Raw genomic sequence first — 26668 nt, forward strand, 5'->3', positions numbered from 1 at the left:
CTAGCACTGAGATGCTGTGCTTAGACCGCTGCGCCACTCGGGAGCCCCGACTCGTTCTCACTCTCGTAGCTCCGCGGCTTATCCTCGTATCAATTTCAGTGACTCCAATAATATCGAGTGGCGGTAGCGAGCGTATTGACTGTGTGTGTAGGGGCTCGATGGGGTCACCCTAGCCGGGTTAATTGAGTTAGCAGCCCGCGCCTGGTGGCTGCGTGACAGGGGAGAAAGGAAGGGACCCGGGATGCCCTGGTGGGTCTGGGACGCTCAATTATTTGTGCAATAGCGGTCCAGCTAGTGGTTAAACGATCCCCGGGAACGTGTGTGTGTGCGTGTGTGTGGTTATGTCACACATGAGTACCAGTGACTGTGTGTAAGAGAGACACGGAAAGTGTAAATTCTTGTGAGAAGTAGTTATGTTTCAGGTTCCCTTTGGTCCTTTTGCAATAGTGTTCTCGAAAACGATGTCACACTATAGCTGTCTTTAGCCCCTACACCATCACTACCGCACTCTGTTGTGTGTGCAGAATCTGGCAGGCGGCGATAAGAGTTAGTGGGAACCGGCCTGCTCAGAAACTCCAGTACCGCTGAATGTGATCCGTCAGGGTCCATGACCACTTTGATTAGAAGAAAATAAACATTTTTACAGTATGGCGCTGACCCGGGTCTCCAAGCCCGGTCTGTGTGGTTGCGTGTGCAGGGCAGGCGGCAGGAAAGCCAGAGACGCGTGCGCCCTCCCCTGCTCCCATTCTATACAATAACCTATTGTGCGCTGAAATGAATTGGATAATAATAGCATTGATCTGAACCTGATCCCTCGGGCGTGGTGCCCTTCGGTCCATTGATCGTATCTAGGATTTATGGAGGGTGGTTAGGAACCCAGGCCATACTCTGGCCAAGATGGGTGTGGTGGGCTTTTTGTGCATAACAGAGGTTTTCTTGTGTGCAATGTTTATGTATAATAATGTTTATTTATGTGTGTTTTCCTGCGTGTGTATGTGCCTAGAGTTGTTTGAACTGGACTTTGGCCTGCTGCTATCTATGTGCTCCTCCTGATAGGCTATATATTAGAAGAGCTTGACAACTGGTTGGGTACTATGCATCATCCTGAGTGTATTTATGATGCATTTAGACAATGTGTGTGTGTGTGTGTGTGTGTGTGTGTGTGTGTGTGTGTGTGTGTGTGTGTGTGTGAGTGAGAGAGAGAGAGAGAGAGAGAGAGAGAGAGAGAGAGAGAGAGAGAGAGAGAAGAGAGAGAGAGAGAGAGAGAGAGAGAGAGAGAGAGAGAGAGAGAGAGAGAGAGAGAGAGAGAGAGAGAGAGAGAGAGAGAGAGAGAGAGAGAGAGAGAGAGAGAGACAGAGTATTTGTGTGTGTGAATCCGCGTATAAGAATGTGTGTATGGACTGTGCAGGACAGAGAGCAGCATTAATATCACTCTCAGACATTAGACCTATCATGTCTGGTATAGAGCCATTCATCAGCCTCTCCTCTCATAGTGATGCCACTCAGATCCAATCCATTAGCCACGCAGTGTGGGCAACACAAGTTAATGTCTGCCCACTGCAAGAGGACTCAGTTAGTGTGTGCTTTGATTCTGTAATTGTTTTAAGGACAGATTGGATGTAAGTGTGTGTGTCCCTCTCCATGCTCGAGGCTATCCTACCAATTTGTGTCTTTGTGTGTATGTTGATAAGAGATACAGCATAAGGTGGGTGTCTGGGGAGTGTGAGTAAGTATGTTTGTAATGTGTGTGTGTGAAAGAGGGGGAGAGTTGTGACTCGTGATGGATGATGGAGAGGATAGATAATGACATCTTGTGAAGAAACACCATTCCCCCTTCACCGCAGTACCCCCCTCACCCCCCTCCCCTCCTGCCATGCAGGAGCTTGCAGGGATTTGTAGTTTTGCTTGATGTCTACTTTGATGCTAATTAGCATTTTTGAATCGGAGTGTAAATAGAGCCGAATATATTGATAAAAGTCACCTTGTCCAAGAGAGATTTACATGGTTATTGGTTGTTCACTCCAGGGTAAGCCTACATGAAACACTGCCCTTATTTTAAGTGTTTATAAAAATCCCATACGGGAAAAATGAATAGTGGATAAACAATTGGAACCATTTCCCTGTTTGACCGCTAGGTTTTATGGATATTATGACACCTCCACTGTGGGGCTCTATTCACATTCAACCCTTTTTCTGTCACCCTTTTTCTTCCTATTTTCCCCTTCCACAAAGAGTGCAACAAATATTTTCTACCTCACTCCATTTCTCCCTTGATTGCACTTTCTCTCTTCCCCCTTTCCCCCATTCCCACTGGGCAAAAACTGGTTGAATCAACGTTGTTTCCATGTCCTTTCAACTCCAAAAATCTATGTTATTGGATTTGCAAAATGTATTCAACGTAAGGGCATTTAGTATTTTTCACGCAACTTTTAACCTAAATCCAATGACATGGTGAGATTTTTTGTTGATTTCACAATGAAATTACAATAGTTGACAACTCAATCAAATTGAAATCAAAACTAGACATTGAATTGACATCTGTGCCCAGTGTGTTCTCTCCTCTCACACAGAGAAACAACTCTGCCTCCACCACTCTTTCTCCCCCTCTCCTCTCCTCCTCTCTTCCTCCTCTCTATAGTTTCTGTACTGGCTAAAGTTGAGCAGGTGTGAATAGCAATGTTGATTTGCAGTCTGGCATCTCATCAGTGGGAGGCAGGTCATTGATGTGATTGTGTCTCTGTCCCCAATGTCTCTCCCTCTGAACAAACATCATCTTCCTCCCCTCCTCTCTTCCTCCCCTCCTATCCTGTTACAGATTATGCAAACCACAATTATAGTTAGATCTAGTTATACACAGACATGCTCAAATTCAGATTCTGGACACACATACGCTGATATAATGCAGACTATTTGTTCTTTCTCACACTCAAAAACAATGACTTTGGTGTGTACTTATTTTTATTATTTTTTCAGTGTGCGGTTTATACTCTTGTTTATGAATACTAATTGTTCCTGGCAAAACCAGCACTGGACCTAGATCCACTGCTGTGGATCTCAATTTTTTACACTCAAAACCAATATTTGGGGTACTGGACTATCGTAGACATCAGGTCATCATAGAGTACATATTGAAAAGTTTCATTCCAAAATGCCATATATCCATTTTCTGAAATGTTGTTAAATTAGCTTACATTGTTTAAAGAACTTATGAAAGAGATTGGTGTGTTTTTTTCAATATCTAATCATGGCATGGGTTTGTTCAATGACAGACGTGTATTTGTTTAAAATCTATCACTTGATGGTTTCATTTCAGAGAGACACATAATAATGTTTTTGGGCAAAAAGCTGTATATTCACATCACTCAGAGAAATAAGAAGTACTGCCTGGTTTTACTGAGTTAAATGTAGCAAATAACTACACTTTTAATAATGACATTTACAAATTATACATTTGTAACATCAATATTTGTAAAATAATTATAAATTATAATTCAAACAAGTAATGTGAGATTTGTATGTAAAACATTTACATTTGACATTTTAGTAATTTAGTAGATGTTCTTATCCAGAGTGACTTACAGTAAATGTAGTCATCTGAAGATACTGTAGCTAGTTGAGGCCACCACATATCACAATCAAATATACAGGATACTAACATTCTATTCCAGCTAAACAATGGATATATAGCTTTTTGCAAAAAAATACATTTTCATACACATCTAAAATCTGAGAACAATAATATTTTACACATACACGAAGATACCCATAAGAAATCCTTTCTGATGAAATAACACAAATGTTAAAAATTGGTGGATACATCGTTTTGGAATTAAACTCTTCAATAATGAATTGTAGAGAAAGATAATCACAATTACAATGGCTGCCAAGTGTAAATTAAAGGGAAATACAACTCACTGGCTTGATTTGGTAGACTAGTAACAGCCAAACAAACACAGAGCCAGATGCTCACACACTGTTGCCTCAACACACATCCTGGGCCTCAACACACACCCTGGGCCTCAACACACACCCTGGGCCTCAACACACACCCAGGGCCTCAACACACACCCTGGGCCTCAACACACACCCAGGGCCTCAACACACACCCAGGGCCTCAACACACACCCAGGGCCTCAACACACACCCAGGGCCTCAACACACACCCAGGGCCTCAACACACACCCAGGGCCTCAACACACACCCAGGGCCTCAACACACCCCCTGGGCCTCAACACACACCCAGGGCCTCAACACACACCCTGGGCCTCAACACACATCCTAGGCCTCAACACACATCCTGGGACTCAACACACACCCTAGGCCTCAACACACACCCTGGGCCTCAACACACACCCTGGGCCTCAACACACACCCTGGGCCTCAACACACACCCTGGGCCTCAACACACATCCTGGGCCTCAACACACATCCTAGGCCTCAACACACACCCTAGGCCTCAACACACACCCTGGCATACTACACATGTGATGTATTGAGGATCTGGAGCAGTCTGCCCACTTTCCAAATCTGTAATCTCTCTGCTCACTTTCCTGAGGCAAAACATGTGTGTGTGTGTTTGTGTCTGTGTGTGTATGTGTTATGATGATGGGTGTGTATTGCTGTTTGTCACAATCCACTATAGTGAAAAGCCATTCTCAGACTTATCGAACTTCTGAAACCTGAGATAGCGATCTCTGTTCATTTATACTTTTTTACGTGTGTGTGTGTGTGTGTGCTACTAACTCTCACCATCTCATGTCAGAATTAGATGTTCATCCATGTTTCTTAAACATCAAATTTCAAAGTGTTTAAGGTGAAGTTTAGGCATTAACTCAGAAATGTAAGGTTAGGCATTAACTACAAATGGTTTGGGATAGGCTTAAAACAAAAATACATTTCTAACACTGGATTTGAGCTTGAATCATTCCATCTCTGTCCACAACACCTTAGCAAAACCAAAACATCCTTGAAGGTAACCACACTCACTGTTGCCCCTAGTGGCCAGTTTCCACATCATCAGACATGGATGGACATTGAATACTGACTTGTATCACAGGTGACCTGGCTGGTATGTGTATGTATGTGTGTGTGTGTGTGTGTGTGTGTGTGTGTGTGTGTGTGTGTGTGTGTCCTCACAACCAGTTCTGCAGAATGTCCATTCCTGCCTGTCTAAATAACTCCCCCACACCATTCCCATCCTTCCATCTCTGTCTGCCCCTCCTCTCCCTCTCTCTCTCCTCTCCTTCCCTCTCTCTTCTCCTCCCCTCATCCTCTCTCTCCATCTTCCTAACCCTCCCTCTCTCCTCCCCTACTCCCTATCGATCCATCCAAAGTCATGAGTCACAGAGCAACATCATCTCCCTGATTGATGGGTGTCAGAAATCAATCCAAAATAACTTTAGGAAAGAATGACAGTATGAAAGAAAGAAAAAAAAGAGCATCTCAACAGACAGTACCCTTAGTCATCTCTGTGTTGTAATCATGTATTCCATCTTCTGTCTCATCGCCCATCCCTCCCTTTACCTCCTGAGTGGCGCAGCGGTCTAAGGCACTGCATTTCATTGCAAGAGGCGTCCCTACAGACCCTGGTTTGATTCCAGGCTGCATCACAGTCTGCTGTGATTGAGAGTCCCATAGGGCGGCGTACAATTGGCCCAGGCTCGTCCAGGTTAGGGTTTGGCTGCGGTAGACCATCATTGTAAATAAGAACTTGTTCTTAACTGACTTAACTAGTTAAGTAAAGGTTGAAAAATAATCATTCCCTCTCCTCCTTTTCTATTGAAAGACAGGCTGAGGCTCCACTGGGGGGAAAGGAAAGAGACCAAGACCCAAGAGATAGCCTCAGTGGTCCCTAACTCTCTAACGGTAAGGGTAGCAGAGGAGACATACACGAGGCAGTGTGTTCAGAAGAACCAAGGGCATTTGGGCTGCGTTACCCCTTTAGCCCTCTAGTGGGCGACCTCCTCTCTCATATCAGGCCTGGAGGGACATGGCCATCTAAAAGACTCCTCTCTCTACCACCTTCCACCACTCCCTCTATCATTCTCTCTTTTCAACAACGTAACGCTAATCAACCCTCGTTGCCATGGAGAAGACATACTCCCTCACGGCCCACTACGATGAGTTCCAGGAGGTCAAGTATGGTGGTCGCTATAGCAGTGGCACCCTTAGCAACGGCATGAGCCTGCACTTGGGTGGGAGCCTGGACCGTAATGTTGGGCGGGGCCGAGGCAAAGGGGGTGGGGCTAGTGATCGGAGTCGGGACCTGAGTGGCATCAACAGCGGACAGGGACTTCCTCGATGGAGCCGCAGGGAGATCTGCCTGCTCTCTGCTCTGGTGTTCGCTGCGGGGATGTGTGTCATCCTGGGCAGCATGCTGGCACTCAAATACATCTCCCTGGACTTCCAGCAGGAGGCGCACTGCAGACAGGACTGCCAGAAGAAACGCTCGTTAGTCCGAGCTGCACGCTTCGTCCAGGCCAACATCGACCCCACCATCCAGCCCTGCCAGGACTTCTACAGCTTTGCCTGCGGCGGCTGGCTACGACGCCATGGCATCCCAGAGGACAAGCTGAGCTACGGCATCATCACCGCCATCGGAGAGCACAACGAGGAGAAGCTACGACGCCTCCTGCTGGAGCCCGTGCGCCGGCACAACCGTGGACTCGGCTGAACGCAAGGTGAAAGAGTTCTACCGCTCCTGTGTGAACATCCAGGAGATTGACAAGCTGGGGTCGGGGCCCATGACAGAGGTGATTGACAGCTGTGGCGGGTGGGACCTGGTTGGAGTGCCCTCTGGTGGTGCGGGGTGGGAGAGCAGTACTGCACCAGCCAGACCAGACTTTGATGAGCTGCTCTATAGGACCCAGGGGGTGTACAGCACAGCTGTTTTCTTCTCTCTCACTGTCAACGTAGACGATAAGAACTCCTCACGCAACGCTATCAGGGTAAGTATGTGTGTATGTATGTGTCTGTCTGTCTGTGAACACCTACTGTTTATCATCTGACAGATGTACCATCTGTTTACTTACATGTCGCTGTTGTTTACACGTGTTCATATGTGTTCTCTTGACTGTGTGTGTATTTATAGATTGATCAGGAGGGGCTCACACTGCCTGAGAGGACTCTGTACCTGGGGCAGGATGAGGACAGTGTGAAGGTAAAGGATTACCCCCTCCCTCTTTCTATCCACCACTCCATCTCTCCATCTGTTCACTTATCGACCCACTCCTTTCTTTTCCATCTATCCACCTGTTTGTTCCTGTCATCGCTGTTCCCTTTGTTATCCTGTCTGCTCCGTCATATGTCACACTGCTGTCCATTGACCATTAATAATGATGTCATGTTGTTGTCCAATGTCCATTAATGATGATGTCATGGACAGATCCTGGCAGCTTACAAGGCCCTGATGGAGCGTCTGCTAAGCATGCTGGGAGCTCACAATGCCACTCAGAAGTCCAAAGAGATCCTACAGCTGGAAACACGCCTGGCCAGCGTAAGTCTATGTCTGTGTGTGTGTGTGTGTGTGTGTGTTCAGTTCTAATGTTTCTTCCCCTCTGTTTCAGATCACTGTGTCTGAGTATGATGAACAGAGAAAGGACATCAGCATTATGTACAACCGCATCACCCTGAGAAAACTACAGCACATCGCTCCCAGTGTGAGTACCACACACACCACACACACATATGTATTGTGTGTGTGTGTGTGTGTGTGTGTGTGTGTGTGTGTGTGTGTGTGTGTGTGTGGGCAGAAGTATGATGGATTAAAAGCTGAACTCCAGCAGAGCATTGTGAAGAGTGTGTGTGCGTGCGAGGCGGGGGGGCCATTCTACGCCCTGTAAACCGTTCATACTCACCCCTCTGTGGCTCAGCGAAGCTGTCCGCCCTGCAGGGATAGAAGGAGACCAACGGGGGGCTACGGAACGAGGGAGGTGGGAGGAAGAGAGGGAGAGAGAGGGTAGAGAACGGGAGAGGACGGGATAAATGGTGGTCGACGGGGGACTACAGAAGGAGGATGGAGGGAGGAGGAGGGAAAGGAGACAGAGGGGAACCGATGTAGGAGCATATGGAATGAATCTGGGGGAGAGAGGGACTGGGCGGGTAGAGAAAGAGGGAGTAGAGGGTGGAAGACAGGAGGGGAGAGCCATAAGGTGCATTGGAGAGCAGCAGAAAACTGATGGAGAATTCAGAGCTGCTCCATCACTTCTGATTGGAGAAGAAGGGTGGGGAGGGGAGGGGAGAGAAGGGGGGAGTGAACATGAAAGGAGAGAGAGAAGGATGATGTGAGCTTCACTAGCATCACTCATAAAACGAGAGAAAGAAACATGAGAGAAAAAGAAAGAAAGGAAGAAAGAATACAAGAAATGTGAAAGAGATTACTAAAAATATGCAAATGGTGAGTGAAATTGACATACAGAGAGACAGACAGATGGATGTAGAGACAGACAGCAAAACCCAGGGGAGGAGTAATAGACAGTAGCTGTAACTGTTGGTTAGACAGATGGACAATTAGATATACAGATGTAGGATCTTAATTGATCACTCTTTTGTTGCTGAGAATTTTATTGCACATCACAAAATGCAAATTTGTAGTGTATTTGGATTTTAAAATGACTTCTAAGGTTTCTGACTTGATTTACCCTAACAAAAAATGTATCAATTGCTACAAAAATGTACATTCATTATAATCCACATAATAATTCACATTTCCTGTTGCTGAAGGATTATTTTCCTGCTCAGGATTATCAGTCCACGCTCAGACAGACAGACATGGTCAAATTATGTTCATACTGATTCATCCCTCTCCACCTTTCCCTCTTTCACTCTCTTTCACTCTTATCTACTATCCCACTATTGCCTGTTAATAATAGTGGGAGATTATGAGACCATTTGGGATTACAGGGATGCTGTATGCTCCGAAATTAAGGAGGGACTTTGTGTTGTGGATGACCTAAACTGTGAGCAGGGGTTTCTAACAATCGTTTTTTCTTATCTTGCTAAAACTCAAACCTCCTCTCCTCTCCTCTCCTCTCCTCTCCTCTCCTCTCCTCTCCTCTCCTCTCCTCTCCTCTCCTCTCCTCTCCTCTCCTCTCCTCTCCTCTCCTCTCCTCTCCTCTCCTCTCCTCTCCTCTCCTCTCCTCTCCTCTCCTCTCCTCTCCTCTCCTCTCCTCTCCTCTCCTCTCCTCTCCTCTCCTCTCCTCTCCTCTCCTCTAACCTGCCTCTACAGCTGCACTGGAAACGTTTGTTGGACAGAATCTTCCATGATAACTTCTCTGAGGATGAAGAGATTGTGGTGTTGGCTACTGACTACATGGAGAAAGTCTCAGAGATCATCAATACCACCTCCAAAAGGTGAGAGAGATAGGGAGAGTGGGAGGAGGGGAGGAGGGGAGGAGGGGAAGGGTGGGAGGAGGGGAGGAGGTGAAGGGTGGGAGGAGGGGAGGAGGGAAGTGTGGGAGGAGGGGAAGGGTGGGAGGGTGGGAGGAGGAGAGGAGGGAAAGGGTGGATGAGAGGCAGAGGAAGAATGCAAAGGTTAGAGAGTTACATGCAACATCAATGGCATAAGATACATGAGTTTTGAGGATGTGTAAGAATTTTTGTAGGAGTTGCTGAATTAGTGTGTGTGGCCTTTACTAGGGCTGTTACTATACACTGTGTCATGTTGTAGTGTCATAGTGTGTATACACATGTTTTACTAGGGCTATTACTATACCCTGTGTCATGTTGTAGTGTCACAGTGTGTATACATTTGTTTTTGAGTGTGTGTGTATGTGGGGGTGTTGTGCTGTTAAAGGCAGCTCTTGCCAGACACCAGAGGTGGCTGTGAGGGCTAGTGGGAGTCAGGTTGCCTGTTACTACTGCTGACAGCTCTCCAATACTGACTGGTGTTATACTCTACTCTACACTACACTACACTTCACACCTGTCTGTCTGCCAGTCTGTAGTAGTCTGTCTGTAGCCTACTATCTCTCAGTTCATTTTAGTTCATATAATTACAGTTACAATTACAGTACATTTCAATTGATGGTCTGTCTGTATAGCTTTTTTATCTTTCAATACTCGATACCTCCAACCTCCCTCCCTCATCCTTCATACCCCCCCTCCCCCTCCCTCATCCTTCATACCCCCCTCCCCTCCCTCATCCTTCATACCCCCTCCCTCATCCTTCATACCCCCCTCCCCTCCCTCATCCTTCATACCCCCCCTCCCCCTCCCTCATCCTTCATACCCCATCCCTCATTCTTCATACCCCCTCCCTCATCCTTCATACCCCCCCTCATTCTTTATACCCCCTCCCCCTCCCTCATCCTTCATACCCCCCCCCCCCCCCTCCCCTTCCCTCATCCTTCATACCCCATCCCTCATTCTTCATACCCCCTCCCTCATCCTTCATACCCCCCCTCATTCTTCATACCCCCTCCCCCTCCCTCATCCTTCATAGCCCCTTCCTCATTCTTCATACCCCCTCCCTCATTCTTCATACCCTCCAACATCATTCATACTAACTCCCTCCCTCATCATTCATACTAACTCCCTCCCTCATCTTTCATACCCCCTCCCCCTCCCTCATCATTCATACTAACTCCCTCCCTCATCATTCATACCCCCTCCCTCATCATTCATACTAACTCCCTCCCTCATCATTCATACCCCCTCCCTCATTATTTCATACTAACTCCCTCCCTCATCATTCATACCCCCTCCCCCCTCCCTCATCCTTCATAACTAACTCCCTCCCTCATCATTCATACCCCCTCCCCCCTCCCTCATCATTCATATTAACTCCCTCCCTCATTATTCATACCCCCTCCCCCCTCCCTCATTATTCATACTAACTCCCTCCCTCATCATTCATACCCCTCCCTCATCCTTCATACTATCTCCCTCCCTCATCATTCATACCCCTCCCTCATCCTTCATACTATCTCCCTCCCTCATCATTCATACCCCTCCCTCATCATTCATACTATCTCCCTCCCTCATCATTCATACCCCTCCCTCATCATTCATACCCCCTCCCCCCTCCATCATCATTAATTTCCCTCCCTCATCTTTCATACCCCCTCCCCCCTCCGTCATCATTCGTACCCCTCCCTCATCCTTCATACTAACTCCCTCCCTCATCTTTCATACCCCCTCCCCCCTCCCTCATCATTCATACTAACTCCCTCCCTCATCATTCATACCCCCTCCCTCATATTTCATACCCCCTCCCCCCTCCCTCATCATTCATACCCCTCCCTCATCCTTCATACTAACTCCCTCCCTCATCTTTCATACCCCCTCCCCCCTCCCTCATCATTCATACACCCTTCCCCCTCCCTCATCCTTCATACTAACTCCCTCCCTCATCTTTCATACCCCCTACCCCTCCCTCATCATTCATACTAACTCCCTCCCTCATCTTTCATACCCCTCCCCCTCCCTCATCATTCATACTAACTCCCTCCCTCATCATTCATACCCCCTCCCTCATCCTTCATACTAACTCCCTCCCTCATCTTTCATACCCTCTCCCCCCTCTCTCATCTTTCATACCCCCTCCCTCATCCCTCATACCCCTCCCTCATCATTCATACTAACTCCCTCCCTCATCCTTCATACTGACTCCCTCCCTCATCATTCATACCCCCTCCCCCCTCCCTCATCCTTCATACCCCTCCCTCATCCTTCATACTAACTCCCTCCCTCATCATTCATACCCCTCCCTCATCCCTCATACCCCTCCCTCATCCCTTATACCCCTCCCTCATCCTTCATACTAACTCCCTCCCTCATCTTTCATACCCCCTCCCTCTCTCCCTCCCTCATCCTTCATACACCCTCCCTAATCCTTCATACCAACTCCCTCCCTCATCCTTTATACCCCCTCTCTCCCTCCCTCATCCGTCATACCAACTCCCTCTCTCCTTCCCTCATCCTTCATACCCCTTCCCCCCCTCATCCTTCATAACAACTCCCTCTCTCCCTCCAGCTGTATTCCTGCTCTTATCTCCTTTCCTCCTTTTTCTCTGTTCTTGTACGTAGTTATATCAGTTCTTGAGTAAGATGTTCTTTGAAATGAGAAAAGAGACACACAGTGGGGTGAGTGCTCTCATAAAATGTCACATCACTTAATATCAGATAATGTAATATTAATCTTATCATAATCCTCTTTACTATAATCACCCTTATTACCGTCACTGTGGTGACGACCGGCATTACAGCCAATCCACTTTGATCCTCAAGTCGCTGGAGGCTCTGGAGATTTTGTGTCTTTTCTTTTGTTTCTCCCCTTCCTCCATGTTTCTCTCCATCCTGGTGATTTCAGTGATAAACCCCTCGCTTCATGTTCCCTCCTCTCTCTGTTTTCTCCCCCCTCCCCCTCCCTTCCCCTCTCCTCCTCCCTCCTCCCTCCCTCCCTCAATGGGAAACATATGTTAACGTTGCCAAAGCAAGTGAAGTAGATAATACACAAAAGTGGAATAAACAATAAAAATGTACAGTAAACATTACACTCCCAAAAGTTCCAAAAGAATAAAGACATTTCAAATGTCATTATGTGCAAATAGTTTAAAGTACAAAAGGGAAGATAAATAAACATAAATATGGGTTGTATTTACAATAGTGTTTATTCTTCACTTGTTGCTCTTCTCTTTTGGCAACAGGTCACAAATCTTGCTGCTGTGATGGCACACTGTGGTATTTCAGCCAATAGATATGGGAGTTTATTGAAATTGGGATTGTTTTCTAATTAAATTTTAACTGCATACTTGTTGTTTGTGTAAATGGATTTTATAGTGTTGTATGTATTTCCCCCAACACCACTTTCCATCAATTTGCATCGCAGATCATCATGCCAAATTGAGTCAAAAGCTTTTTTGAAATCAACAAAGCATGAGAAGACTTTGCCTTTGTTTTGGTTGTTTATTATTTAGGGTGTGCAGGGTGAATATGTGGTCTGTCGTAATTTGGTAAAAAGCGAATTTGACATTTACTCAATACATTGTTTTCACTGAGGAAATGTATGAGTCTGTTGTTAATGATAATGCAGATGATTTTCCCAAGGTTGCTGTTGACGCATATCCCACAATAGTTATTGGGGTCAAATTTGTCACCAATTTTGTGGATTGGGGTGATCAGTCCTTGGTTCCAAATATTGGGGAAGATGCCAGAGCTAAGGATGATGTTAAAGAGTTTTAGTATAGCCAATTGGAATTTGTGGTCTGTATATTTAAGGATACCACCAACACCACAGGCCTTTTTGGGTTGGAGGGTTTGTATTTTGTCCTGTAGCTCATTCAATGTAATTGGAGAATTCAGTGGGTTCTGGTAGTCTTTAATAGTTGATTCTAAGATTTTTATTTGATCATGTATATATTTTTGCTGTTTGTTCTTTGTTATGGGGCAATAAAGATTGGAGAAGTGGTTTACCCATACATCTCCGTTTTGGATAGATAACCTTTCGTGTTGTTGTTAGTTTAGTGTTTTCTAATTTTCCCTGAAGTGGTTAGATTCTATGGATTCTTCAATTACATTGAGCTGATTTCTGACGTGCTGTTCCATCTTTTTCCGTAGTGTATTTCTGTATTGTTTTAGTTATTCACCATAGTGAAGGCATAGGCCCAGGTTTTTCCCGGACTTTATGTTTTTGGTTGGATAGGTTTCTCAATTTCATTCTTAGGTGTTTGCATTCTTCATCAAACCATTTGTCATTGCTGTTAATTTTCTTCGGTTTTCCGTTTGACATTTTTAGATTTGATAGGGAAGCTGAGAGGTCAAATATATTGTTTAGGTTTTCTACTGCCAAGTTTACACCTTCACTATTACAGTGAAATGTTTTGTCCAGGAAGTTGTCTAAAAGGGATTGTATTTGTTGTTTCCTAATTGTTTTTAGGTAGGTTTCCACACTACTTTCCTTCCAGCTATAGCATTTCTTAATATTATTCAGTTCCTTTGGCTTTGATGCCTCATGATTGAGTATTGCTCTGTACAAGTAGACTGTGATTTTGCTGTTATCTGATAGTTGTGTCAGTGGGCACTGACTGTGAACGCATTGAGAGACTCTGGGTTGAGGTCAGGGATAAAGTAGTCTACAGTACTACTGCCAAGAGATGAGCTATAGGTGTACTTACCATAGGAGTCCCCTCAAAGCCTACCATTGACTATGTACATACCCAGCATGCAACAGAGCTGCAGGAGTTGTGACCCGTTTTTGTTGGTTATGTTGTCTTAGTTGTGCCTAGGGGGGCATGTGAGGGAGGGAATGCTGTCACCTCCAGGTAGGTGTTTGTCCACCTGTGTGCTGAAGGTGTCCGGTTCTTGTCCAGTTCTGACATTTAGCCATAGACTAGTACATGTCCCTGGGACTGGAAATGATTGATTTCCCCCTCCAGGGGACTGCCAGCTCTTTGTAAACTACAGTAGAGGGAAACCAATGGGTCCATCGCCTCTATACCATGTTTCTTGTAGGATGACAATGTCTGTACTTCTGATTTTAGGCCAAAGGCAGATGACCTCAGGCCTTGGATACGTCAGGCCTTTGGGGCGGCAGTGTAGCCTAGTGGTTAGAGCATTGGACTAGTAACCGAAAGGTTGCAAGTTCAAATCCCCGAGCTGACAAGGTACAAAAATCTGTCGTTCTGCCCTTGAACAGGCAGTTAACCCACTGTTCCTAGGCCGTCATTGAAAATAAGAATTTGTTCTTAACTGACTTGCCTAGTAAAATAAAGGTTAAAAATATATATATATATATTCCAGAATGAGATAGTGAAGGCTTTGTGTTCCATAAAGTGTCCAGTGTTGTTATTCATGTGGTTTGGCTTCAGACCAGTAAGTGTGAGCAGAGCCTGCTGAGCATCTGGTACATGGGCTTGGGCTAGTGTAAGAGTGGGGTTTGGGCCTGTTTGCCTGCTCACGGCCTGGGCATGGGGTGGGCAGGAGGGGCATAGGTCTGATCTGATGGGACCTAAATGGGGCATGGTTGACTTGGGGTGTTGATTGGTTGGGGTGGGGGTGTGGATGTCGCTGGTAGTGCTGTGGTCTGGATGTAGGTCCTCTCGGCGAGGGTCCTCTATGTGTAGGTCTGGGTGGAGGTGTCCGGCAGGTCTGGGATATTGTCTCGCTGGTCTGGGTGGGGTGTCTGTTGATCTGTTGCTCCTGTGTGAAGTGTTGAAGCTGTGGTTGAGGGTGAGATCCTTTAGAGTCCGGGCGAAGGTTGGCACTGCTGCCTTGTATAGGTGGACCTGGTCAAAAATGCTGTTCAAGTCCAGGGTGGAGTGGGGGGCCAAGTAGACATTTGGTTTTGAGGCACAGTCACGGGAAATAGTTGCGTTTAGCCGCTGTATGGTGGCAGGGGGGAAGTCTTTTCGTGGTAGCAGGGTGGAGATAACCACTTGTGCGTTGGGGAAAGTAGAAGAAGCTTTTTCAATCACTCCCTTGAGTGCTGTGGCCACCCTTTCCTGCTGTGTTCTCAGGTTGTTTGTGCCTGTGTGTATTATTATGTGGCTGGGTGACCTTTATTTGGTCCTCAGACAGAAGGTCTAGTGTGTGTTGACACCAGAGTTTAGACACTGTATGTTTGGGAAAAAGTTTATTTTCTTATATATATATTTCCAGTTTGAGTCCATAAGGAGTAAAAATCTGTGGCTTGTATATGTTCTCAGTGAGTGTGGGGGGGTTGTCAGGTGGGCTATCAGGGTGGCTGACAGGGGGGTGCTCAGAGAGGGTGGGATCCCCTGGGCTTGGGGTTCTTCATTTGTCTGACCTGCTGTGATGTTGAGGCTGTGGTCAGGTTCTGGGGTGGGCTGTTCTGCTGGCTTATCTGCGGGGGTGGCAAGCTCTCTTATGGGTTGTTCTCTGTCACACGTCATCTTTCTCACCTTCTCCTCTAGTGTTATGTTCTTTGCCTGCTCCTTCTCCTGTTGATGTTATCTCACCTCAAGCCAGAGTGCAGATATGTCTCTCTCCACCTCCAGGTCTGGTTGAGGGGGTGTTGTTGAGCTGGACCATTTTTTTGTGCTGACTTGAGTGTGTTCACCTGCTGTTCCTGCTCCACCTAACTTACCTCCAGGTGGGTGAATTGATCCTTCATTTCAATGAGGGAGTAGTACTCTGTGCTGGGAGGTTGACTTACCGCTTGGGGTTGCTTGTCTGTGGGGTTGTATAATTAAGAGGTCTGGTCTGACACGCTCGGGTTGGGGGTATCTTTCTCAAGAGAAAGCTTATCCTGCTGAGCTCTCTCTTTAATTATGTGAATGTCCAGCTGAAACTGTTTGGGGTTGCCCTGTACCATTACTGTTCCAGACTTGTACAGGTTGACATTGGCTGACTCAGAGCTCTCATTGTCTAATATGCGGAGTATCCACCCATCACTAACAACCCCCCTCTTACCAGAGAGGTAGTGTGTTAATATAGCACGGTGCCATGCCAGGGGATGATCTGTGTGGAAGATTAAGTTGCTTATGTTCCCATTTTATGGCAGTCAGCAAAAAGTATCTCTTGATTTTCCATAAAGAGCTTCTTTTTGTACTTTTTTTGTGCCTTCTCATTTTTTACTTCCAGAGGGTACTGTATTGTAATGACCTCTGAACAGCGAGAGGGGGCTTCAAAGGCCTCTGCATTTGGGTGGGGTAGGCTGTGCAACTCTCCTGCCATTGTTGGGCTCAAGGGATTTGACACCTCTCGCTTCACACCTCAGTGCTAATTGAAGTTACAGTCAGATATGTTCTGTCCTAGCAAGCTTGGTAGCCGTAACTTAGCATTCAGTCCTTATAAAGTAAAATATATCATTGTAATGTGTTTTTCTTCTTGGCATTAAAAGTAGCTTCAGGCTTAACATGACTCACTCAGTTCCAGGTTGGATGGTGTTTTCAGGTTTTTGTTGTTTGTTTGTCAGAGCATTTGCTGTATAGCTTGGAAATAAGAATCTTTGGTAGTAAGAATGGTTCCAGGTCATCTTGTCCAAAATCACGTTGTAGGTTTGGAGTTTGGATTTGGAGTGAAGGTTATGTTGTGGAGGGTAGTATCCTGTATATGTCCTTGGTGAAAAATCCAAGTTTATCTAACAAAAAAAAAAACATGCTGAAAAATGCGGGAGCTCATCTGCTCATCTGTTCTCTCTCTCTCTCTATCTCTCTCTCTCTCTCTCTCTCTCTCTCTCTCTCTCTCTCTCTCTCTCTCTCTCTCTCCATTATCTGTTTTTAATCAAAGGTTAGCGTCGCTGTTTCCTCACACACACAGGCGGACTCCTGTTCCTACCACTACCCACTGTGCACCCCTTTGTTCATTTGCATAAGTGATGAGAAATGCCCCTGTGCTTCTCAGTGTGGGGTCTCTCCACTGCTCTTTATGACTCTCCAATTACACAGCTACCCACACATACACGAACACGCACGCACGCACACACACACACACACACACACACACACACACACACACACAGAGAGAGAGAGAGATACCATCGAACATTCACACCTACATGTGAGCGATCCCATTGATATAAACAACCACGCACTCACGCCCAGACACACACATCCGCTCACAAGCACTCTTTCTCTTTCTTATAAACACACACAGACAGACAGAGGGACACACACACACCTCTTTGGGAACACACACACACAGAGAAACATATACACAGACAGAGGAACACACACAGACAGAGCAACACACACAGACAGAGCAACACACACAGACAGAGCAACACACACACAGACAGAGGAACACACCTCTTTGGGACACACACACCTATTTAGGACACACACACACCTCTTTAGGACACATACAGTCACATTTGGGCCAGGCAGGGGGTGAGGCTGTGACAGAGGTGTTTGACGGAGGCCAGCCGTACATCTGTCTGCTTTATGGAGCAGCAGAGCTGAGAGGCCCTGGGAGGTCACTAATGCAGCCCAGAAACAGTTCTTTGTCTGGGCTCTGGACATGCTGGGCTGTGGCCTCCACCATGGGTTACTGTCACTCACACCACATACTGCCTGGAGAGAGGGGGCGGGCGGACACACACACTCACTCATAGACACACTTGTAGGAATGCATACAGTCTTAGTCTATTCTCGCAGTGAGAACTCACTGAGCTTCTCAACCTGCTGAGTGGCAAAAGAGTGACAGACAGTGAAAGAAAAGAAAACACACAGACACTAGAACACTAGAACAGTATGTGGTTAGAGAGTTGGACTAGTAACCGAAAGGTTGCAAGATCGAATCCCTGAGCTGACAAGGTGAAAATCTGTTGTTCTACACCTGAACAAGGCAGTTATTAACCCACTGTTCCTAGGCCGTCATTGAAAATATGAATTTGTTCTTATTGACTTGCCTAGTTAAAGGTCAAATAAAAATGTTTAAAAACAAATGTGTTCCTCTCCTGTCATTCAGACAGTTCAGATCCATGTGTCAGAGCCCCACAGTCAGAGGGAGAGTGGAGAAGCAATTCCACACACACTTACACTTTTTACAAGGCCTCCTTTGTGTGTAGGCTTCTTCTTTCTGTCACCCTCAGTTTAATTCTCTAGTTATTTGCTTGCACATATTCCTTTTTAAACCCTGTGTCGTCCCGTCCCATCTCTCTCTCTTTCGCTTTCTCTCTCGCTCCTTTCACTCCCCCACCCTCTTTCTCCCTCCCTTCTCTCCCCACCCTCCTTCTCCCTCCCTTCTCTCCTTCTCCCTCCCTTCTCTCCTCCACCCTCCTTCTCCCTCCCTTCTCTCCCCCCACCCTCCTTCTCCCTCCCTTCTCTCCCCCACCCTCCTTCTCCCTCCCTTCTCTCCTCCACCCTCCTTCTCCCTCCCTTCTCTCCTCCACCCTCCTTCTCCGTCCCTTCTCTCCTCCACCCTCCTTTTCGCTCCCTTCTCTCCCCCCACCCTCCTTCTCCCTCCCTTCTCTCCCCCACCCTCCTCCTCCCTCCCTTCTCTCCTCCACCCTCCCTTCTCCCTCACTTCTCTCCCACACCCTCCTTCTCCCTCCCTTCTCTCCCCCACCCTCCTTCTTCCTCACTTCTCTCCCCCACGCTCCCTTCTCCCACACTTCTCTCCCCCACCCTCCTCCTCCCTCCCTTCTCTCCTCCACCCTCCCTTCTCCCACACTTCTCTCCTCTACCCTCCTTCTACCTCACTTCTCTCTCCCACCCTCCCTTCTCTCCCCCACCCTCCTTTTCGCTCCCTTCTCTCCCCCCACCCTCCTTCTCCCTCCCTTCTCTCCCCCACCCTCCTCCTCCCTCCCTTCTCTCCTCCACCCTCCCTTCTCCCTCACTTCTCTCCCACACCCTCCTTCTCCCTTCTCCCTCACTTCTCTCCCCCACCCTCCTTCTTCCTCACTTCTCTCCCCCACGCTCCCTTCTCCCACACTTCTCTCCCCCACCCTCCTCCTCCCTCCCTTCTCTCCTCCACCCTCCCTTCTCCCACACTTCTCTCCTCTACCCTCCTTCTACCTCACTTCTCTCTCCCACCCTCCCTTCTCTCCCCCACCCTCCTTCTCCCTCCCTTCTCTCCTCCACCTTCCCTTCTCCCACACTTCTCTCCCCCACCCTCCTCCCTACCTTCTCTCCTCCACCCTCCCTTCTCCCTCACTTCTCTCCTCCACCCTCCCTTCTCCCTCACTTCTCTCCCCCACCCTCCTCCTCCCTCCCTTCTCTCTCCCACCCTCCTCCTCCCTCCCTTCTCTCCCCCCATGTTGCTGGGTTCTATTGACAAGACCCAGACAACTGCCTCCAATCCCATTAACCAGATGAGCTGATGTCCAATGAGGCTGAAACATGAATGACAACACCAGTGTCTCTTTACAACCTCTCCTCCTCTCCCTATCATTCCCTCCTTTCTCTCTGCTCATCTGTCTGTCACTCTATCACTCACACTCACCTCAATGAGAAGTGTGTATGAATGTGGTTGTGTGCGTTTGTGTGAATAGTGAAGTTAGACTGTGGGTAGAAGCTGTACGACCATTATTACAGAAGGTAATGTCTGCAGGTATTCTGGATGGACATTGTATTCTGTCTTAATAATGGGCTCCATTACAATCCAGTCTTCTCATGATTTTTAATTCCCATCCCATTGTGATTCAGGGCTATTGTTTGATCATTAGAATACATTTTACTACAGCTATTTCCATCTAATCTCACAGGTCTCCTAAATCTTCCCACCACCCCACGTACCAACTCTATCTGGGATTAGATTTTGACACACACACACACACACACACACACATACTCTAGCTATGCCCCTTGCAAACAAGTCATCTGCAACAAATGAATAAACAGGTGTTTTTATTCAACCATGTAAACAAACTCAAACACACACACACAAAACCAAGCGAAGCTGCCACACCTACAACATACTGATCTGTACTGATTATAAGAGGTATAAAAGAACAAGGACACTGAGTCTTCTTCTTCCTTCCTTCCTCCCTCCTCCTCGCTCTCCCTCTCTCTTCTCAATTAATTTCACTTCAGAAGTGCTTTGTTGGCGAGACACTGGGGCTGCCTTGCCAAAGCAATTTGGATTTAATATGCAGCACGCGTGTAAAAAATAAAAACAGAAAACAAAAAGTGTTTCACGTGGAGCAAAGTCTCGCAGTAGGAGACAGGGCCAATTGTCCTGAGGACAGAATGGTATGTTCATTCTGTGGGATCCCTCAACGCATTAAATACAACTTTACTTTACTGAGAAGAGAAAATAACATTTGAATACATGAATGAAATACAATAATTTTTTATTTATTTTTTACTTCTACTCGTCTGAGTCACTCTTGGACTCTTTTAATTTGCTGTCCATCTCTCCTCTCTTCCCCCCACCGATACTCTCGGTCTCTCTCCTCTTCTCTAACCTGCTTGTATCTCCTTTGCTTTACTCCCCCCCCCTCTCTCTCTGTCCATCTCTCCTCTCTTCCCCCCACCGATACTCTCGGTCTCTCTCCTCTTCTCTAACCTGCTTGTATCTCCTTTGCTTTACTCCCCCTCTCTCTCTCTCTGTCTATCTCTCCTCTCTTCCCCCTTCTATATTTTTTGCTTCTCTCTTTTTCAGAGGATTCTACATTGAATCTCTGTAGGGGCACTCCTTAATTATACAAAAAAGGCTTGTTAAAAACTAAAACTCATCGTTCCCCCCTTCTCTCTACCTCCTCCCTCTCTTGCCAGGGTTCTCCATAACTACATGCTGTGGCGGATTGTAGCAGCTCTCAGTGAACACCTGTCCACGGCGTTCCGAAGCACCATCCATGAGTTTTCCCGGGAGATTGATGGTACGGAGCGTCAGCTGGAGCTGGGGATGCTGTGTCTCACCCAGGCTAACAAACACTTTGGCATGGCCCTGGGAGCACTCTTCGTCAAGCAACACTTCTCCTCTCACAGCAGGGCCAAGGTAGGGCAGCTTCTATCTCTGTCCTTCTGTTTCTACATCTCTCCTTCACAGCAGGGTCAAGGTAGGACAGCTTCTATCTCTGTCCTTCTGTTTCTACATCTCTCCTTCACAGCAGGGCCAAGGTAGGGCAGCTTCTATCTCTGTCCTTCTGTTTCTACATCTCTCCTTCACAGCAGGGCCAAGGTAGGGCAGCTTCTGTCTCTGTCTCTCTATTTCTACATCTCTCCTCACAGCAGGGCCAAGGTAGGGCGGCTTCTATCTCTGTCTCTCTATTTCTACATCTCTCCTCACAGCAGGGCCAACGTAGGGCAGCTTCCATCTCTGTCTCTCTATTTCTTCATCTCTCCTCACAGCAGGGCCAAGGTAGGGCGGCTTCTATCTCTGTCTCTCTATTTCTACATCTCTCCTCACAGCAGGGCCAACGTAGGGCGGCTTCTATCTCTGTCTCTCTATTTCTTCATCTCTCCTCACAGCAGGGCCAAGGTAGGGCGGCTTCTATCTCTGTCTCTCTATTTCTACATCTCTCCTCACAGCAGGGCCAACGTAGGGCAGCTTCTATCTCTGTCCCTCTGTCTCTGACTGTCTCTCTTTCTTTGTTACTTTCTGTAATTGTTTGGTGAATTAGATTTGAAAATGTCTCTCTCTCTCTCCATCCCACTCTTCCATCGTCACACCTTAACCCTCTCTTTTCTAGTCTGCCTCTATATATTGTCTTCTTCATTCTAGGGGATGTGGTTTCCAATGGCATCTCTAACCCCTCTGACCCTTCTCTTTATTTAAGCTCTTCATCCTCTATTCCTCCTTCTGTCTCACCCCTCTCTCCCCCTCTGTTGTGTTCAATGCCAACCTAGCCTCAACCCCAGAACCTAGCCATAGGCACTTTATGTTGGAATTTCCTACATATGACAGCTAACCCATCCTTTCTGTTTCAGATCTATGAAAGTGCCTAGGGGCAGGAGCAGGGGGCGAAGGGTCTATTTGGCGTTGGGCGTACACAATATTGCTATCTCTCTGGCCCACTCCCAATGGAACCTTTTGACAACTGACCTCTAACCTCCAACCCATATTATCTTCCCACAGGTACAGGAGCTGGTAGAGGACATAAAGCACTCACTGGACCTCCGGCTGCAAGAGCTGGACTGGATGGATGAGGTGACCAAGGAGGCAGCCAGGGCCAAGGTCAGGATTCCACACTACCTTATATATAACCAAAAATATACTGTAGGCCTGCTGTATTACCATTTAGGATGACAGCAGGGGTTATTTTATTCTGGATCAGTCTAATACTGGTTTAATAAATCCCTATCTGAGAATGTTGTCTAATACTGGTTTATTAAATCCCTATCTGAGAATGTTGTCTAATTCTGGTTTATTAAATCCCCATCTGAGAATGTTGTCTAATACTGGTTTATTAAATCCCTATCTGAGAATGTTGTCTAATACTCGTTTAATAAATCCCTATCTGAGAATGTTGTCTAATACTGGTTTATTAAATCCCTATCTGAGAATGTTGTCTAATACTGGTTTATTAAATCCCCATCTGAGAATGTTGTCTAATACTGGTTTATTAAATCCCTATCTGAGAATGTTGTCTAATACTGGTTTATTAAATCCTTATCTGAGAATGTTGTCTAATACTGGTTTATTAAATCCCTATCTGATAATGTTGTCTAATAATTTCAGAATATAAGGTCTTGATCCTTTTTTTTGATCCTGCTGAAACAAACGGATCTCCAGTATAATCCCATTTTAACAGTCTGCTCATGTGTGTGTGGTCTATGAAGGATAAGGCAGCTAAATATTTGCAGTCTATTTTTCACTCCCCATCTTCTCTTTCACTCTCTCTTTCTCTCCCCATCTTTTTTCTCTGACCCTTTTCTCCCTTCCCTCTCTCAGCTGCAGCATATGATGGTGATGACAGGCTATCCAGACTTCCTCCTCAAACCAGAGCTCATAGACCAGGAGTACGGGGTGAGACAACTTTTACTTTTGTGAAATAGCATAGTTACAAATAGAAATCAAACTGGATGGACATCAGAAATAGAGGAAGGCCAAAACTAAAAACAAACCAAATAAGACCATTGTAAAATAGATTGTGTCTGTAAAATGTGTATAGTATGTAAGTAGGAAGTAGAAGCCTAAGTGTTATTGTTTAATAGTTTACTCCAGTTGGGGGAGGGGTGGTAGGGTTTGGGGAATAATAAAGGCATATTCTAAAAATATGTGTATATGTATGTATGTGTGTATATGTATGTATGTGTGTATATGTATGTATGTGTGTATATGTATGTATGTGTGTATATGTATGCATGTTTATATATATATATATATGTATGTAGGTTTGTGTATGTATGTATATACAGTACTGTGCAAAAGTTTTAGGCAGGTGTGAAAAAATGCTGAGAAAGAATGCTTTAAAAAACAGAAATATTAATAGTTTATATTTATCAATTAACAAAATGCAAAGTGACTGAACAGAAGAAAAATCTACATCATATCAATATTTGGTGTGACCACCCTTTGCCTTCAAAACAACATAAATTCAACTATATAAACTTGCACACAGTTTTTGAAGGAGCTCGGCAGGTAGGTTGGCCCAAACATCTTGGAGAACTAACCACATTTCCTCTGTGGACTTAGGCAGCCTCAAGTGCTTCTCTCTCTTCATGTAATCCCAGACAGACGTGATGATGTTGAGATCAGGGCTCTGTGGGGGCCATACCATCACTTCCAGGACTCCTTGTTCTTCTTGACGCTGAAGATGGTTCTTAATAACTTTCGCTGTATGTTTGGGGTCATTGTCATGCTGCAGAATAAATTTGGGGCCAATCAGATGCCTCCCTGATGGTATTGCATGATGGATAAGTATTTGCCTGTACTTCTCAGCATTGAGGAGACCATTAATTCTGACCAAATCCCCAACTCCATTTTCAGAAATGCAGCCCCAAACTTGCAAGGAACCTCTACCATGCTTCACTGTTGCCTGCAGACACTCATTTGTGTACCCCTCTCCAGCGAACAAACTGCCTTCTGCTACAGCTGAATATTTCACATTTTGACTCATCAGTCCGATGCACCTGCTGCCATTTTCTGCACCCCAGGTCCTGTGTTTTCGTGCATAGTTGAGTCACTTGGCCTTGTTTCCACGTCGGAGGTATGGCTTTTTGGCCGCACGACTTTCATGAAGGCCACTTCTGACCAGACTTCTCCGGACAGTAGATGGGTGTACCAGGGTCCCACTGTTTTCTGTCAATTCTGAGCTGATGGCACTGCTGGACATCTCCCGGTTGCAAAGGGAAGTAAGCACGATGTGTCTTTCATCTGCTGCAGTAAGTTTCCTTGGCCGACCACTGCTTTTACGGTCCTCAACGTTGCCCGTTTCTTTGTGCTTCTTCCAAAGAGCTTGGACATCTGGAAACACCTGTCTGCCTTGAAATGTCTGTCTGGAAGAGACCTTGCTGATGGAGTATAACTACCTTGTGTCTTGTTGCTGTGCTCAGTCTTGCCAAGGTGTATGACTTTTGACAGTAAACTGTCTTCAGCAACCTCACCTTGTTAGCTGAGTTTGGCTGTTTCTCACCCAGTTGTATTCCTCCTACACAGCTGTTTCTGTTTCAGTTAATGATTGTTTCAACCTACATATTGAATTGATGATCATTAGCACCTTATTGGTATAATTGTTTAATCATACACCTGACTATATGCCTTCAAATCCCTGACTTTGTGCAAGTGTACCTACAAGAACTGATGTTGTTTTGAAGGCAAATGGTGGTCACACCAAATATGGATTTGATTTAGATTTCTCTTTTGTTTACTCACTTTTGTTCACTCACTTTGCATGTACTCAATTGATAAATATAATCTATTAACATGTCTATTTTTGAAAGCATTCTTACTTTACAGCATGTTCACACCTGCCTAAAACTTTTGCACAGTACTGTATATAAATCAATATTTATCCCCAAAATATATGGGGGACTGGAAATGATGTAGACAATTACATTGATGGAAGTGACAATCTATCCGCAATATTAAAGCTGATCCACCCCCTAAAAAAACATAAAAAAATGTTGAACTTTTACTCCCTCACAGACGTACTCTCTCTCCCCCTATTGCTCTTATTGACTCTCTCTCAATCCCTGTTATTTGTTATCCAGTTTGATGTGGATGAAAATACCTATTTCAAAAACATCCTCAACAGCATCAAGTTCAACATCAAGATGTCTGTCAAGAAGATCCACAAGCAGGTGGACAAGACTGCGTGAGTGATGCTTTCAACTGCTCCAGATGTTCAGTGTCACAATAACACAACTAAACACAACTACACACAGATTCAAAATGATATGCACCTCTTGACACAAAACATGACATTTTATGACAAGAGTAATAGAAGTGATTGAAGATACCATAAGCTTGTTTAAAATGTGCTCCTAGGACAGAACTCAAAACTGATTTGGTGTCCAAACAAGCTGAAGCCCTCCACCCTGTACTGCCAAATCATGTCTTCCTCCTTTATCACAAATACACTCCTTTCATGATTCTTATCTCCCTCTGCAGAGAAAACATGTCCTCATACCTCCATCCGTGTCCCCATCTCTCCGCTACCGTAGGGCCATTTGTCTTTCCCACCAGAACAGGGGCATCTCTGAATTTCAAAGTTACACAAATCAATGTGTCTTGATTTAAAAAGATTATGATGAAGGGACTGTTTTCTTGTGCAGACAGGAACTCTCAATATTGGACAAAATTTTGAATGATTTCACCTTAAAATATCTCAAGTTTTGAGATAAATTGCCTGTGACACTTGAGAAGGGTCTGTGTCTCTTGTTGTTTGAAGATGTTTAGTGAATGTAGGATTAATAAACCCCTGATTGACTGTTTCCCTCTCAGGTGGCTCCTTCCCCCTCAGGCCCTCAATGCCTACTATCTCCCAAACAAGAATCAAATGGGTGAGTCAGTGTGTGATCCCAATGCACAGCAATGCTCTCAGTATATTCAAGATAACACACTCCCTCTTCTTCTTTCTGGTCCATCCATGTGATGAGGCACCCACACGCCCTAACCCACGTATTCTGCATTCCCTTACTTACACCGGCCCCCCTCACTTTCCTCCGCCCCACACACACTTTGTCATCTCCCCTCACTTTTCCACCAGTGTTGGCCTCTATTGGTGTCTGCGTCTGCCTCGTGGATCAAATTTACCTCACAGAGAAATCAATGGTGAGTTACAGAGCAGGCAGCAGAGGACAGAGAGAGCCAGACAAACACAGCCATCAGCCACAAGAGCTCATTTTTTACCCTCCCTCCCTTCCTCTCCCTCTATCTA

General features: G+C 45.9%; 1 protein-coding gene across 1 annotated transcript in view; it reads left to right on the forward strand.

Moving 5' to 3' along the window:
- The window catches only part of LOC109909579 (endothelin-converting enzyme-like 1), a 35361-nt gene that overhangs the window by 433 nt on the left and 8260 nt on the right, over positions 1 to 26668 (forward strand). The window contains 11 exon segments of the mRNA XM_031796939.1: positions 5786 to 6643; positions 6645 to 6947; positions 7091 to 7159; positions 7385 to 7495; positions 7566 to 7658; positions 9227 to 9351; positions 21120 to 21342; positions 22423 to 22521; positions 23239 to 23313; positions 25500 to 25603; positions 26233 to 26291. Of these exon segments, the coding sequence (XP_031652799.1) occupies positions 6086 to 6643; positions 6645 to 6947; positions 7091 to 7159; positions 7385 to 7495; positions 7566 to 7658; positions 9227 to 9351; positions 21120 to 21342; positions 22423 to 22521; positions 23239 to 23313; positions 25500 to 25603; positions 26233 to 26291 (1819 nt within the window). The 5' untranslated portion in view covers positions 5786 to 6085.

Source organism: Oncorhynchus kisutch, linkage group LG18 (genome assembly GCF_002021735.2).
Source record: "Oncorhynchus kisutch isolate 150728-3 linkage group LG18, Okis_V2, whole genome shotgun sequence".
Taxonomy (NCBI): Eukaryota; Metazoa; Chordata; class Actinopteri; order Salmoniformes; family Salmonidae; genus Oncorhynchus; species Oncorhynchus kisutch.